General features: G+C 44.7%; 1 protein-coding gene across 1 annotated transcript in view; it reads right to left on the reverse strand.

Moving 5' to 3' along the window:
- Dnah2 (dynein axonemal heavy chain 2) overlaps positions 1 to 14,697 on the reverse strand; it is a 121,612-nt gene that overhangs the window by 101,810 nt on the left and 5,105 nt on the right. Inside the window, 1 exon segment of the mRNA XM_028780159.1 lies at positions 5,500 to 5,670. Within this exon segment, the coding sequence (XP_028635992.1) occupies positions 5,500 to 5,670 (171 nt within the window).

Below are 14,697 nucleotides of genomic sequence, written 5' to 3' on the forward strand. Positions count from 1 at the left end.
GTTGTTGTGGTGATGGTGGTTGTTGTGTTTGTTGTTGTGTTTGTTGTTGTGTTTGTTGCTGTTGTGGTGGTGGCTGTGGTTGTTGTGGTGGTTGTTGTTTTCTAGTGCTGGGAACTGATTCATGAACTTCACATATGAAGTATGTGCTCTGCTGTTAAAGCACATTGCTACCCAATTTTCTCTATTTATTTTGTATCCTGATGATCATGATGATGGTGTGTGTGTGTGTGTGTGTGTGCTCGTGCAAGCATGAGAGAGAATGAGAGAAAGCAAACAAGTGTATGCATGTTTTGTCATGGCACACATGTGGAGGTGAGGGCATCTTTGAGGAGCCAATTCTCTCCTTCCACCAAGGATTTAGGGAATAGATACTAATCATTAGGCTTGTATAGAAAATACCACGACCTACTGAACCATATTCCTGCCCTCAACTGTGTGCATGTGCGTATGGGTGCATGTTTGATTTTTTTGTTTTTTGAGACAAAGTCTCTGCTGTGAACCCACTATGTAGCCCACGACTGCAGAAATTCTGCCTCCGCTTTCCAGCGGCTTTGACTGCAAACCTGGGCCACCACCCCCAGCTCTTCCAATTTTTATTTTCAAAACAATCCAACTTGTAGAAAATTTTCAAAAAAAAAATAAAGTTAACAAAATATCTTTGTCTCCTAGATTCAATGTCAACACTTGGCCTGTCTGCTCCCTCTTTACACCTGAGCCTTTGTCAGCTGCAAGCATCCAGATGCCACGCCCTTTATACTTGGCCTGTGACTTCTAAAAATACCTAACACTGTAATTACAGTAATAGGAAAATTTACCCAATACAATATAATATATGTCCATATTGAACTTTCTCCAGTAGTCCAAATGATGTCATTTATAGCTGGATCTCTCCCTTCTCATCCACATCCAACCCGGGACCGTGCATGGTCATGCCTTATTTTGTTGTTGATGTTATTTGCTTTTGTTTCTGTTCTGAAGCAGGGTCTCACTATGCAAGCCCTGGCTGGCCTAGAATACACGGCAACATACATTAGGCTGGCCTTCAGATCACAGGCTCCTCCTGCCTCTACCTCCCAAATGCTGAAATTAAAAGTATATACCACCATGTCTAGCCTCTTTGTGTGTGTATGTGTAGTGTTTGTTTGAAGTGGTCTTTTGTTTGTTTGTTTGGGTTGGGGGGGGCGGGGGGCTAGACAGAGTTTCATACTCAGGCTGGCCTTGAACTCCTAACACCCCTGCCTCTGTCTCCCACACCCTTTCATTTCAACAGCTCCCCATCCTTTGCTACTGGCTGTGTGTGCGGGCAGGGGGTGGGGGGGGAGGGCTCTCAGTCCTGTTTTAGTCTCTCAAGTGTTGGGATCACAAGCATGTAGCATCATGTCCAGCTTTTTCTTTTATGTTGTACTATCAATCACTCCAAGAATCAAGCCAGATATTTTCAAATGTCCCTTAATTAGGATTTATCTGAAAGCTCATTATTGGGCTGAGGCTAAATGTTCTCCGTAGAAAACCATAATGCTCCCCAGAACTGGCATCCTTACGTTTCAGTGCTGAAACTAAAATGCACGCTGACAGCTGACATTAACCGTGAGAAGCCATCGGTAAGCAACAACAGTGCGTCCTTCTCACTCCCAGACGCCGTTCCTTTTGCATCTCAGGAAAATTCTTTGTATGTTCTCTCTAAGTCCACACTGTGTCGGCTGTCTGCTCCTGCAGCTCGGCTGTGCCCATCCCTCGGAGTCTATTCGAGCCTCTCTAATTGCATTAATGTGTCCGGCCTTTTCTTTCACATGAACTGCGGCTGCCTCAGCCCTGTGCTTGGTCGGTGACGGGTTTTCAACTGCAGTTATTCAGTTCCCCGCCATTTCTCATCTGGTTTTGTAGCACACTGCCTTATTCGTTCCCTAAGATCGGTGCCCCCCCCCCCTTTCATCTGCTTCCACCTTTTATCATCTGCTTTTTTAAGAGACTGAATCCGTGTTCGAATGGAGCTGCGCGGTCGAGCTGTTGTGTGGAGCTCCTCCGTTCGGTTAGATCTCCCTCCTGTACCAGCTTTGTTCTTTTTTTTTTTTTTTCTTCCCTTTGTCCTTCGTATAATATGCCCGCCGTTGCCATGCAATCTCGCCCCATTTTGCTCATGCTTGAGCAGCTTTGTCAATTCACTCTTTTGGCTCTAGCACACTGTGGGCGACTTCTTGATGTCCCACTGGGAGAGACCAGTTTATTTTGCCTCTTGAAGGTAAAGCGGAAGGATTAGGTATTCTATGTTTTATTCACTTTTCTGTAGCCTGAGAGACTTGTGTGAGGAGGGGCAAGTGGTTAAGGCTAACTTAAGGCAATAGCGAATCTTTGTTAAATCACAAAACCTCTGGGAGACGTTGGGAATGCTGCAAGGTTCCCCCTCAAACAAGTGCAGGCAGGAAGGGACTTGGCGCTTCAGCTTCCCTCGGGGTCACACCTGTCTGTAAAATTCACTGGACGTGATTATGCCTGTTCCCTGTCTTCTGTGGATCCTACATGCTGCTGTCTTCATGTTTGCCCCCTTTATCAGATACTGGGTCATGAACTCCCCCCATCCCCACCCCTGGGTGAAGAAGGGTTTATTTTGGCTAACAGACTGACAGGGTATGGAGAATCACAGTGGGGAAAGGCGTAAGCATGGCAGGAGACACTCCTTGGTGTCTAAAGTCAGGATGCAGAGACACAAGAATCTTTTTTCCCTTTTCTGCACGGGGATTGAGTGCAGGGTTCATAAAGGTTCCACTAAGCTACTGTGGGTAGTCATTTTTAAAGGATGTTTAAACTAGCCACTCTTAACAGTAAAGTCTGTCATCTACACCTACTGTTGTAGCAGGCTAAATGGCTCTCTCTCTCTCTCTCTCTCTCTCTCTCTCTCTCTCTCTCTCTCTCGATTTTATTTATCTTATTCAGACACACCAGAAGAGGACATCGGAACCCACTACAAGCAGTTGTGAGCCACCACGTGGTTGCTGGGGATTGAACTCAGGACCTCTGGAAGAGCAGTCAGTGCCCTTAACCACTGAGCCATCGCTCCAGCCCACTGATGTCTATTTTTATATATCGTCCCTTTAATGTTATTCATCATTTATACTCCTGGCCTAGTATTAACTGTTTTAATTCCTATAGTTTAACAAAGGATTCTTATGTCTACAAATCTCCTTTATTATTTTCATCACTACTGCTGATATTGTATATATATATATATATATGGGTAGTTTTTTGTGACAGGGTTTCTCTGTGTAGCCCTGGCTGTCCTGGACCTTACTCTGTAGACCAGGCTGGCTTCAAACTCATAGAGATCCAGCTACCTTCTGCCTCCCGAGTGCTGGGATAAGCCATTACCTCCTGATATACATATATATATATATATATATATATATATATATATATGTGTGTGTGTGTGTGTGTGTGTGTGTGTGTGTGTGTGTACATATATTTTAAAACAGTGGTTTTTGAGACAGGATCTTATATGCCCAGGCCAACCTTGACCCTGCAGTAAAGACAAGGAAATCCTTGAACTCCTGATCCTTCTGCCTCCAGCTCCCAAATACTTAGATTTATAGGCTTGGACTGCCACACCCAAACTATTTATGGCTGACAACCAACCAACTACAGGCTTTCTTAGCAAGTAGCCAATATCACCAGCTGCACTGTAAGTTTTAATCAGGGCTGGAGAGATGGCTCAGAGGTTAAGAGCATTGTCTGCTCTTCTAGAGGTCCTGAGTTCAATTCCCAGCAACCACACATGGTGGCTCACAACCATCTATAATGAGATCTAGTGCCCTCTTCTGGCCTGCAGGTATACATGCAGGCGACCGTTATATGCATGATAAATAAATAAATTTTTTAAAAAATAGGTTTTTGGTTTTTTTGTTTTGGTTTGGTTTTTTGAGACAGGGTTTCTCTGTATAGCCCTGGCTGTCCTGGAACTCACTCTGTAGACCAGGCTGGCCTCGAACTCAGAAATCCACCTGCCTCTGCCTCCCAAGTGCTGGGATTAAAGGCGTGTGCCACCACCGCCCAGCCTAAAAAATAGTTTTAATCCAAGGAATCCAGCCAATCATGGTGACAAATGCTTGGGACTCCAGCACTTTTGAGCCTGAACCAAGAGGACTGAAAATTGTGGACCAGCCTGGGCTACATAACGAGCACTGATACATATAAGTGGCCAGTCAGGTCAACAAAGCAAGACTCTGTCTCAACAACAACACAAAAAAAGGAATCTAGAGCTGTGGCATTTGGTCACTCTAAATTAAATTAAGTTAAAATGATACATGGAGACACACACCTATAGTCCCAGCTACTACTTAGGAAGCCCAGGTAAAAGGAGCCCTTGGAGCCCTGAGTTCAAGAGGAGCCTGACCAACATGGTAAGATGAAACCATACTTCTTTGAAAGAAATATAATTACACTGTAAAATTGCACATTGCAGCCAGTTGTGGTGGCACACCACAACACCTTTAATCCCAGAACTGCAAAGGTAGAGGCAGATGGATCTCTGAGTATAACACCAGCCTGGTCTACAGAGCAAGTCCCAGGACAGCCAGCACTCTGTTACATAGAGAAGCCTTGACTTGAAAAACCAAAGTCATAAGAACAGTAATCTACAGAGTGTTGAGCATCCCCTTCCCACCTGTGTGCACAGGGTCCAACAAGAGCGAAGCATGAAGACTTTTCCCAAGGGTTTTTTTATTTTTTTTATTTTTTTTATTTATTTATTTTTTTTTTTTTGGTTTTTTCGAGACAGGGTTTCTCTGTGTAGCCCTGGCTGTCCTGGAACTCACTCTGTAGACCAGGCTAGCCTCGAACTCTCGAACTCAGAAATCCACCTGCCTCTGCCTCCCAAGTGCTGGGATTAAAGGCGTGCGCCACCACCGCCCTGCCCAAGGTTTTATTTTTAAAAGTTTCAAATATACAGAAGGGAACAGAATCAGAGCCAGTGAGCTCGCTCAGTAGGTGGAGGTGCTGGCCACCATGTGGTGCAACCAGAGAACTAACTTCTACATGTTGTCCTTTGTCCCCCACACACATACCAAGGCAGGCTTGTGTGTTCATGCTCACATGTTACAGATAGATAGATAGATAGATAGATAGATAGATAGATAGATAGATAGATAGACAGATAGATAGACAGATAGATAGATAGACAGACAGACAGACAGACAGATAGATAGACAGATAGATGATAAATTTAATTGACTAAGGGAAGTTTGCAAGTACAAGAACTGTACAAAGGTGGTACCCATCACCCACACTCCACTGCTAACTCTTTACTACACTGCCTCTGTTTGCCTTTCCTTACCCAGGTCTCCCTGCCTCATTTCATCATATTTCTCTGTACATCTGTTTCCCGGTAGAGTGTCCCCCACACAGTGGGGCTCCTTGAGCCTTGGTGACACAAGGAAACATGACCCAGGATTAGGGAGATATGCAGCACCTTCAGCTCCACGGAGGACTGCCTGGGGACGGGGTACTCACCTGCACAGGCATGCCCAGCTCCAGCTTCAACCCAGCGATGGGGTCAATGAAGATGGTGAGGGCAGGTGCCGACGGATCCTGGACAAAGTGTTCAAGAACCATGTCATGCTCCCCTGTCCAAGTGGCATCTGCCAGTCCGGTCAACATAGCTCTTGAGAGGAAGAGGGGCTTCTGTGGAGAACAGAGAGGCACAGTGCGTCAGAGCTGTGAGGATGAGCTGTCCTCCCATCCACGGCTGCAATGGCTGACTTGGGAGGTGAGATACCAGAAGGCTGGGGAAGATGGAATGATAGGTTTCCAGCTTCTAAAGGAAGGAGGCAATAGACTCTCCTGCCTCAGGGAATGAAGACAGAATGTGCCAAGGTGTGGGGGGGAACCAGTGCGAAACTATCTTCCCCCAAATATCTCTTGGCCTGTGGCTGGGAAAACGAATTCTCTAGCACTCTCAACCTCAAAGGGAAAGGCAAATGAAGGAAACATGTAAGATAACAGCCTGGACCAAGGAGCTGGGAGTGAGGATGGGGTGGGAAGGGCACAAGGACCACAGCCCGTTTCCTAGGAAGCTGCTCCACGGGCACAGCAGTTAGGAGAACCCAGGGACCCGAGGAAAGGAAAACTGAAAAAAAGCTACAGAACAATCTGATTAGGTGGAAAGAAGCTATCCCTATGGAGACGGTGAGCCTGCTGAAGCCTACTGAAACAAAGAAGGGGCTCTGGGGACTGGAGACACTGCCCAGTCCTTCTCAGTATCCCTGGAAGATGAGGAAGAAGAAGAATCACAAAATTCCAAAGAGAAGAATGTAGAGAATCTTCTAAGCTCTTTCCTGTACAGTATATGGAGGAATCAATGATAGAATACCAAGAGCCCAAAAAGAAAAAAACAAAAACAAAAAAAAACAAAAGACACAAATAGACCACACGATGTTCTGTTTTACTTGAAATCAAAGAATATCAATAAAAAATTAACAAAGACACCATTTACTGTCTGTTTTTGTTAATACTTAGTAAACTGACAATCCTGAGTCTGGAAAATAGCTTTATTGCTAACGTAATTACAATCTGATTAGGAAAGCTTCGAATTGTGTGTTAGAAATATAAGCAATGCTCTTTACCCTTACTATTCAATTTTACTTAATTTTCATTTCTAATCTTAATTTTTCATTTTATTTTCTGAGTATGAGCATTTTGTCTGCATGTGTGTCTGTGCACCACTTGTGTGCCGGGTGCTCGAGAAGGCCAGCAGAGGGCACCAGATCCCATCAAACTGGGGTTACAGACAGCTGTGAGCCATGTGGGTAGCCGGAATCGAACCCTGGTCCTCTGGAAGAGCAGCCAGTACACTGAACCACTGAGCCATCTCATCTCTCCAGTCCCACCCACTGTTAGTGATGTTTTACCTGTACAGAGATCTAGCTTAATGAAATACTGCACGTTTCAATGTTAGCTTTATGGTCTTGATCACAGTGATAGTATGAGAACAAAATATGGCAAACAGCAAAATGACCAAGAGTAATGGTTTAACTAAGATGCATGTGTCTAACAGAACACCAGATGGCTACTAAAAGTGGTATTGGGAGACTGAAGCAAGAGGATGGAAGATTAAAGGCCCTACTAAGCTGTGTATTAGGACCCTGTCTCAAAAAGATCAGAGCTACGAGCCTGCAGGAGTGGAGACAAACATTTGTAATCCTAGCACTAGGGAATCAGGCAAGAAGACAGCAAGTGTAAAACTAGCTTGAGCTATATAGTGAATTTGAGGCTAGCCTGAGCTACAGGCTGTTTCAAACAACCAACTAAAATATCTAAGAGTATTGTCTGATATGTGCTGCCTGGGTTTGGGTCCCAGCACTGGTGGGGAGGAGAATGTTATATTTGGCTGAGGTGGCCTTTATGATGTTTTAGTTGCTCTTTCTCTGAGCAGAATCTTGATGCATAGCCCAGGCTGGTTTAATCCACATAATCCTCCAACTTCGGCTTCCCAAGGGCTGGGATTGCAAATGTGTGCACAAATTTCAGCTGGCACAGCATCTTTCAGTGGGTAGTCATTACTCTCTTTTCCCCTTACCAAAAAAAAAAAAAAAAAAAAAAAAAAGGCAAGGTTGGGCTGGAGATATGGCTCAGTGGTTAAGAGCGCTAGTTATTCTTCCTGAGGACCCACTGGCGACTCATAGCTCTCACTAACTCCAGTTCCAGGGGATCCGGCACCCTCATGCAGACATACATACATGTAAGCAAAACGCTAAAGGACGTAAAACAAAAGTAAACATTGAAAAAAATTAAAAAAAGAAGGCAAGGCTGCCACCCTACTCACTTCCCTACGCAACAAAGGACAAGGTCACGCTCTGCTTGGAAGACAAGACGGTACTGATGTCCATGTTGTACAGTGACTAGGGCAGGCTCTACGGACAAGACAGTACTGAATGTCCATGTCACACAGTGACTAGGGCAGACTCTACGAAGTCCTCAGTCAAAGGAGAACAGCGGAAGGAGAGAGAACATCTTAGAAAGTACTATCCAAGTAGGACATCATCTACCCGCTTGTTCAAGTTGTTCAGATGTCCACGAGTAAGACTGGTCAGAGTTGACCCAGGTTGGGGAACAAGAGAGATCGTCTGAGGCCAGTCCCTTCCTTGAGGCCTTGTCCTGGGGAACGGGGTATCAGATCATCCAGTCCTTTACCTGTGAACGGCCCTTGGGGTGAGCAGGTCATCAGTGAGAAGTGAGGGCAACAGACGGGCTAGAGAGTTCTGCCTGCATCATCTGGCACTCATGCTTTGATTCCTCAGTTACTGAGAGGAATGTGATCCTTAGGGAAAATTCAGACCTACCACGTCCAACGAAGTGTCCTGTTCTTTAGGTACTTCAGGTTCCTCTGTTTCTTGCTCTGGGGAGAATGTCAAACATAGGAGCCATATTATCCAGCAATCTCATTTCTTGTACCCAAGTGGCTTGAGAGCAAAACTGGAGTGGCCTGTTAACGTCTGCAGCAGTGGGCCCCTGTGGCATACACCTTTAATCCCTTGGGAGGGATTAAAGCACTTGGGAGGCAGAGGTAGGGGGATCTCTGTGAGTTCGAGGCCAGCCTGGTCTACAAAGGGAGTTCCAGGGGATGAAGAGAGCTACACAGAGAAACCCTGTCTCAAAAGAAGAAGGAGAAGGAGAAGAAGGAGAAGAAGGAGAAGGAGAAGAAGAAGAAGAAGAAGAAGAAGAAGAAGAAGAGGAGGAGGAGGAGGAGGAGGAGGAGGAGGAGGAGGAGGAGGAGGAGGAGGAGGAGGAGGGGGGGGGGGGCGGCGTGGGCTATAGCTCAGTGGTCCATTAGTTGCCTAGCTCACATAAGGTCCTGGGTTCCCTCAGGACTGAGGAAGGAGGTAGAACGAGGAGGGGCAGATGGTGTAGGAACAGCCCGTGTCCATTAAAGCTATAGCTGGATAAACAAAATATTGGTATACATCTACAGTGGACTATTATTTAGTATTAAAAAACAAAGGTAAGGTTCATGCTACAACACAGTTGAACCTTGAAAACTTTATTCCATGTAAAAGAAACCATATATATGACAGCATGTTATTGTGTGATTCCATTCACATGAAATGGCCAGAATAGAAAATCTATAAAGAGAATGTAGATTAGTCATTTCAGGATCTGAGGGAACGCTGCTAAAATCAAGGTTCTCAGCACAGGGTCAGTTCTTTTCTAGTATATACAAGTGTTACAGGATATGTGAAACTATTTGTAGTTAGGGTGTGGCTCAGCCCTTAGCACATACTTTTAATCCCTCTGGCTGGAATACAGACATGCCCTTAGTATATCTCTTTAATCTCAAACAATGAAGATGAAGGTAGTTTGTAGAAGGAAGCAGCCATGTTTGAAAAGTGATGTCTAATTGAGCGGCAGACAAAGTGATGAATCAGAGAAAGATTTGACAGAATAGGATATGCCCAACTCTTACAAGAGTTAAGAGCACTAGCTGTTCTTCCAGAGGACTCAGGTTCAATTCCCAGCACCCACATGGCAGCTCACAACTGTCTATAACAACTTTTTGTAACTCCAGTTCCAGGGGATCCAACGCCTTCACACAGACATACATGCAGGCAAAACACCAATGCACTATAAATAAATAAATATATAAATACATAGATAATAAATAAATAAACAAATAAATAAGAAAAAAGGATACTTTTACATACGAGGCTGTGTGTTTCATGCTTAGCACCACAAAATGGAGAACCCAATGATCAGTCATTTAAGCCAGATATGTGGCTCATGCTTGCAATCCAAGCACTAGGGAGGTTTAGGCAGGAGGATTGTCCTGACTTCCAGCCCAACCTGGGCTACAAAGTCCCTGTCTCAAAATAAACAAATAGCAGGGCACATGCCTGGAATCCCAGCACTTGGAAGACAGTACCTGGGGAATGATACAATTTTAAACACTCGGTGAGACCTTGCCTCAAAAATAATTAAATAAATTAATAAAATAAAGGGGGGTCTCAGGAGATAGACCACTGGGTGTCTGTCCTGGGAGCGTGAAGACCTAAATATGAATTTCTAGAACTCAAATAAAAGCAGAATGCAGTAGTCTAAGCTTCTGTAATGCCAGCTTTAAAAACAACAACAGGGGGCTGGAGAGATGGCTCAGTGACTGCACTTCCAGAGGTCCTGAGTTCAAATCCCAGCAACCACATAGTGGCTCACAACCATCTGTAATGAGATCTGATGCCCTCTTCTGGTGTGTCTGAAGACAGCTACAGTGTATTCATATATAATAAATAAATAAATCTTGTTTTTGTTTTTGTTTTTTTTTTTTGGTTTTTTCGAGACAGGGTTTCTCTGTGTAGTCCTGGCTGTCCTAGAACTAACTCTGTAGACCAGGCTGGCCTCGAACTCAGAAATCCGCCTGCCTCTGCCTCCCAAGTGCTGGGATTAAAGGCGTGCGCCACCACCGCCCGGCATAAATAAATCTTTAAAAAAATAAAAAAAAATAAAAACAACAACAACAAACAAACAAGCAAGCAAACAAAAAACCAGAAAAACAGAGACAGAAGCATCCCAGTGGCTCATGGACCAGTTAGTATGCTGTGTGCAGCAAAAAAAAAAAAACAACAACAAAGAGACATTGTTCAGAACAAGGCAGGAGACAAGGACCAATGCCTTGGGTGGTCCTCTAACCACCATTGCACACTGCAGATTCCTTGCAATTACATATCCAAATGCAAGTATATACACTTTAATTCCCTGCCCTGAGCTCCCTACTTTTGAGTACCTATTAGCTTGTCTCTTGGTTTGAGCTTCTCAGGGGGTGATCTTTTTTTCAACTCTACCCAGACTCAACCTCTGTCTGTGCACACACACACACACACACACACACGATACACACACAGATGCACATACATACACACACACACACAAACACACACAGATGCACATACATACACACACACACACACGATGCACACACAGATGCACATACATACACACACACACACACGCACACACACATATTGCACTGGTTAGCTTTTTTGTCAACCTGACACAAGCTAGAGTCACCTGGGGAGATGGAATCTTAATTTAAAAAGAAAAATGCCTCCAAGGGCTGGAGAGATGGCTCAGAGGTTAAGAGCACTGACTGCTCTTCCAGAGGTCCTGAGTTCAATTCCCAGCAACCACATGGTGGCTCACAACCATCTGTAATGGGATCTGGTGCTCTCTTCTGGCCTACAGGCATACATGCAGGTAGAACACTGTGTGCATAATAAATAAGTAAATAAATCTTAAAAAAAGAAAATGCCTCCATCAGATTGGCCTGCAGCAAGTCTGTGGGAGCATTTTGTTGATTGATGCCAGGCAGTACCAGCCAGCTACTGTGGGTAGCCATTCCCAGACAGGTGATTCTGGGTTGTATGAAAAAAGCAAGCCAAGAGGCTAGAGTGATGGCTCAGCATTAAGAGCGCTGGCTGCTCTTCCAGAGGACCCAAGTTCGATTCCCAGCACCTACATTGTGGCTCACATTCATCTGTGACTCTTCCGGGATGACACCTTTCTCTGACCCGTGTAGTACACAGACATATGTGCAAGCAACACCTCCGTAATAAATAAGTAAATACATAAATAAACAAGCTGAGCGAGCCCTAAGTTGCTTTTGGCCAGGGTTTTATCACAGCAACAAAAGTTAAACTAAGACACATACATATATGCATAATACATACATCACATCCATTAAATATACACACATATGTGTGCACACATGCATACACTAGGATGAGGAGAGGAAGAGGAAGAAGAGAAAGAAGAGGTGGAAGAAGCAGAAGAGAAGGAAGAAGAGGAAGAAGAGGAGGAAGAGGAGGAGGAGGAGACAGATCCAGGAATCATCTGGCACCAGTTTGTCAAGGTACTTAAAGTGGCTTTCTTTTGAGAGGGTAAAAAATGTTCTAAAATTGGACAGCACTGATGGCTGCACAGCTTTTAAATATGTCAAAAACCAGTGTGCTGTACGCTTTAGGATCCAGTTTCTTGAATGTGGGTTGCAACCCCATATGGGATTGCGTAACAGGACATGGGCATTGGAAAACTTTGACAACAGTAAGAGGTTTCTGATGAAAAATAATTTAAAGGGCTGACAGGAGGGCTCAGTGAGTACAGGCATAGACGGCCGAGCCTGGTGCTCAGGGTTTGATCTCTGGGACCCACATGGTGGGAGGAGAGAACTGACTCTCACCATTGTCCTCTGACCTCACTTAACCACTGTGGCACCTGCATGCCACATGCACACTTGGAGAATAAATAAATAAAAATTAAATGCAATAAAACCTCTTTTAAAAATTAAAAAAATCAAACTCATAATGAACCCGAGTTATGTCTGGCAGCTATCACCCATGGCCTTGGTCCTAAGCACATAACACACACACATACACACACACACACACACACTGCACGTACCACCAACACATCGCCAACAAATACCTCCTGAAACACCTCAGCTCAGATTGGAGACGATTGTATGTTATGAACTGCAGGGTTTTTACTGTACACACCAAGTTTTCTGTTCTTATAAAAACATAACGGTTTAATTATAGAAAACAAAGACCTTAATATTTTCCTGGCATCTCTCCTCGGCATGTAAGTATCAAATTAGTGTATCTTTGGATTGCGTTGTATTAACATGTTTGATTTTTAAAATTGCTGTTTGAAATCTCGGAGTGGTAGTGCACATATTTACACGGTCCCAGCGGAGGGAGAGCAGGGCTAGGAGAATCAATTCCAGGCCAGCCTCAGCTGCATGAAATCACCTTAAAAGCACACACACTAGCACTCAGCAGTCAGGGGATGGTGAGTCTCTGTGGGTTCAAGGCCAGCCTTGTGTACATAATGAGTTCCAAACCAACAAGGGACACATAGTGAGACACTGTCTCAAAATATACATACATATACACATACATACATACATACATACATACATACATACATACATACAACAAACACATATTGCTCTTCCAGAGTTTGATGCCAAGCACGCAGGTGAGATGGCTTTCCAGCACATGCACTCACATGAACAATAACAATATCCAGACCCAGATCCAGACACACACACACACGCACACATACACACACACCAACCATTAAAAAGAAAATAAATATTTGAAAAAAAAAAAAGCTGGCACTCACAAGATAACTAAGCAGCTAAAAGCATTTGCCCTTAAGCTTAACAATCTGAGTTCAGGGCCGGGCGGTGGTGTTGCACGCCTTTAATCCCAGCACTTGGGAGGCAGAGGCAGGTGGATTTCTGAGTTCGAGAGTTCAAGGCTAGCCTGGTCTACAGAGTGAGTTCCAGGACAGCCAGGGCTACACAGAGAAACCCTGTCTCGAAAAACCAAAAAAAAAAAAAAAAAATCTGAGTTCAGCCCCAGGAAACCACAGTGGAGAGACAATGGCCCTGTACACAGGTGGCACAACACTTGTGTACTTACACAGGCACACAGTCATAAAAATAGCAACAGCAGCAACAACAACAATGATGTTAACAGTGTTATAAAATGACAGTAATAAATAAAAATAATGTTAAAGCTAGCTAGAGCGAGACGCAGGTGGTTGGGGAATGAGAATTAGAATTAGGAATACCCCAACACTCAGGTTCTACTCTCCACCAGGCCTCCTCTCACACAGAGAAGTTGGGCCCACAGGCGTCCATCCAGGCACTCCACATCTGCCCTCGGGTCCCACAAACCTACATTGGTTCTCTGCCTAGGCACTTTCTGCTCATGCTAGAGACAGGGCAAAACCAGTAGGATTCCCATCCTTGGGGACTGGAGGGAAGAAGGGGCAAATGAGACAGAACTGAAGGACTAGGGGATAGAATGCCCTGCCAGCCAGAAAGGAAGGATGGGGACAAAGGAGGAGGAGGAAGTAAAATGAATGATTGCAGATGCTTCATGGCAAGGGGGACTAGGCTGGGTCCCTTGGGAGCTAATGGCTTTCCATTTTTCACTCAGGACTTTCCTCTGAGCCACACACCCACCATCTTCTTCAAGAGTTTAGCTGGGCTTGCTTGCAAAAGATTATCCCAGCTGGGACTGTTGACCTGTGGCTTTAGCTCATAAAACCAGGGAAGGAGAGGTGGGTCATGGAAGCCTCACCTAAGAGTCATGACACCTCCTTTAACCACTTGTTTGCCATTCTGCCCTAACTGCATATGGCCTGGGGGTCTCGAGGAAGGGCTAGAGTGTATAGATGGAGAAGGGCTAAGAGGGAGGGGCTCCATCTATCCAGCTATGGGGAAAAAACATTATCCCTGTTGAATAAAGACCATCCCCAAATGAACGCCTCCTACTCCTGTAAGCAGCCCCCACTTATGCTCAGTGAGACAGACACTAAACCCCAGGATGAGCTCTGCGGGCAGACACCTTGGAGTGTGTCAGGACTTTGGAGGGAGACATTACTGACATCTCGCCAAGAAATTTTAACAACAGGAGACCAAGAGGGAAACTAGGCAACCACTGAAATAAACGACAAAGTCATGCAATGCCACCAGGCGTAGTGACACACCCCTTTAATTCCAGCACTAGGAGGCAGAGGATGTGAGTTCGAGGCTACCCTGGTCTACAGAGTGAGTTCCAGGACAGCCAGAGATACCCTGAGAAACCCTGTCTTGAAAGAAAGAAAGAAAGAAAGAAAGAAAGAAAGAAAGAAAGAAAGAAAGAAAGAAAG

The sequence above is a fragment of the Grammomys surdaster genome, unplaced genomic scaffold (genome assembly GCF_004785775.1).
Source record: "Grammomys surdaster isolate TR1022 unplaced genomic scaffold, NIH_TR_1.0 364, whole genome shotgun sequence".
In the NCBI taxonomy this organism is placed as follows: domain Eukaryota; kingdom Metazoa; phylum Chordata; class Mammalia; order Rodentia; family Muridae; genus Grammomys; species Grammomys surdaster.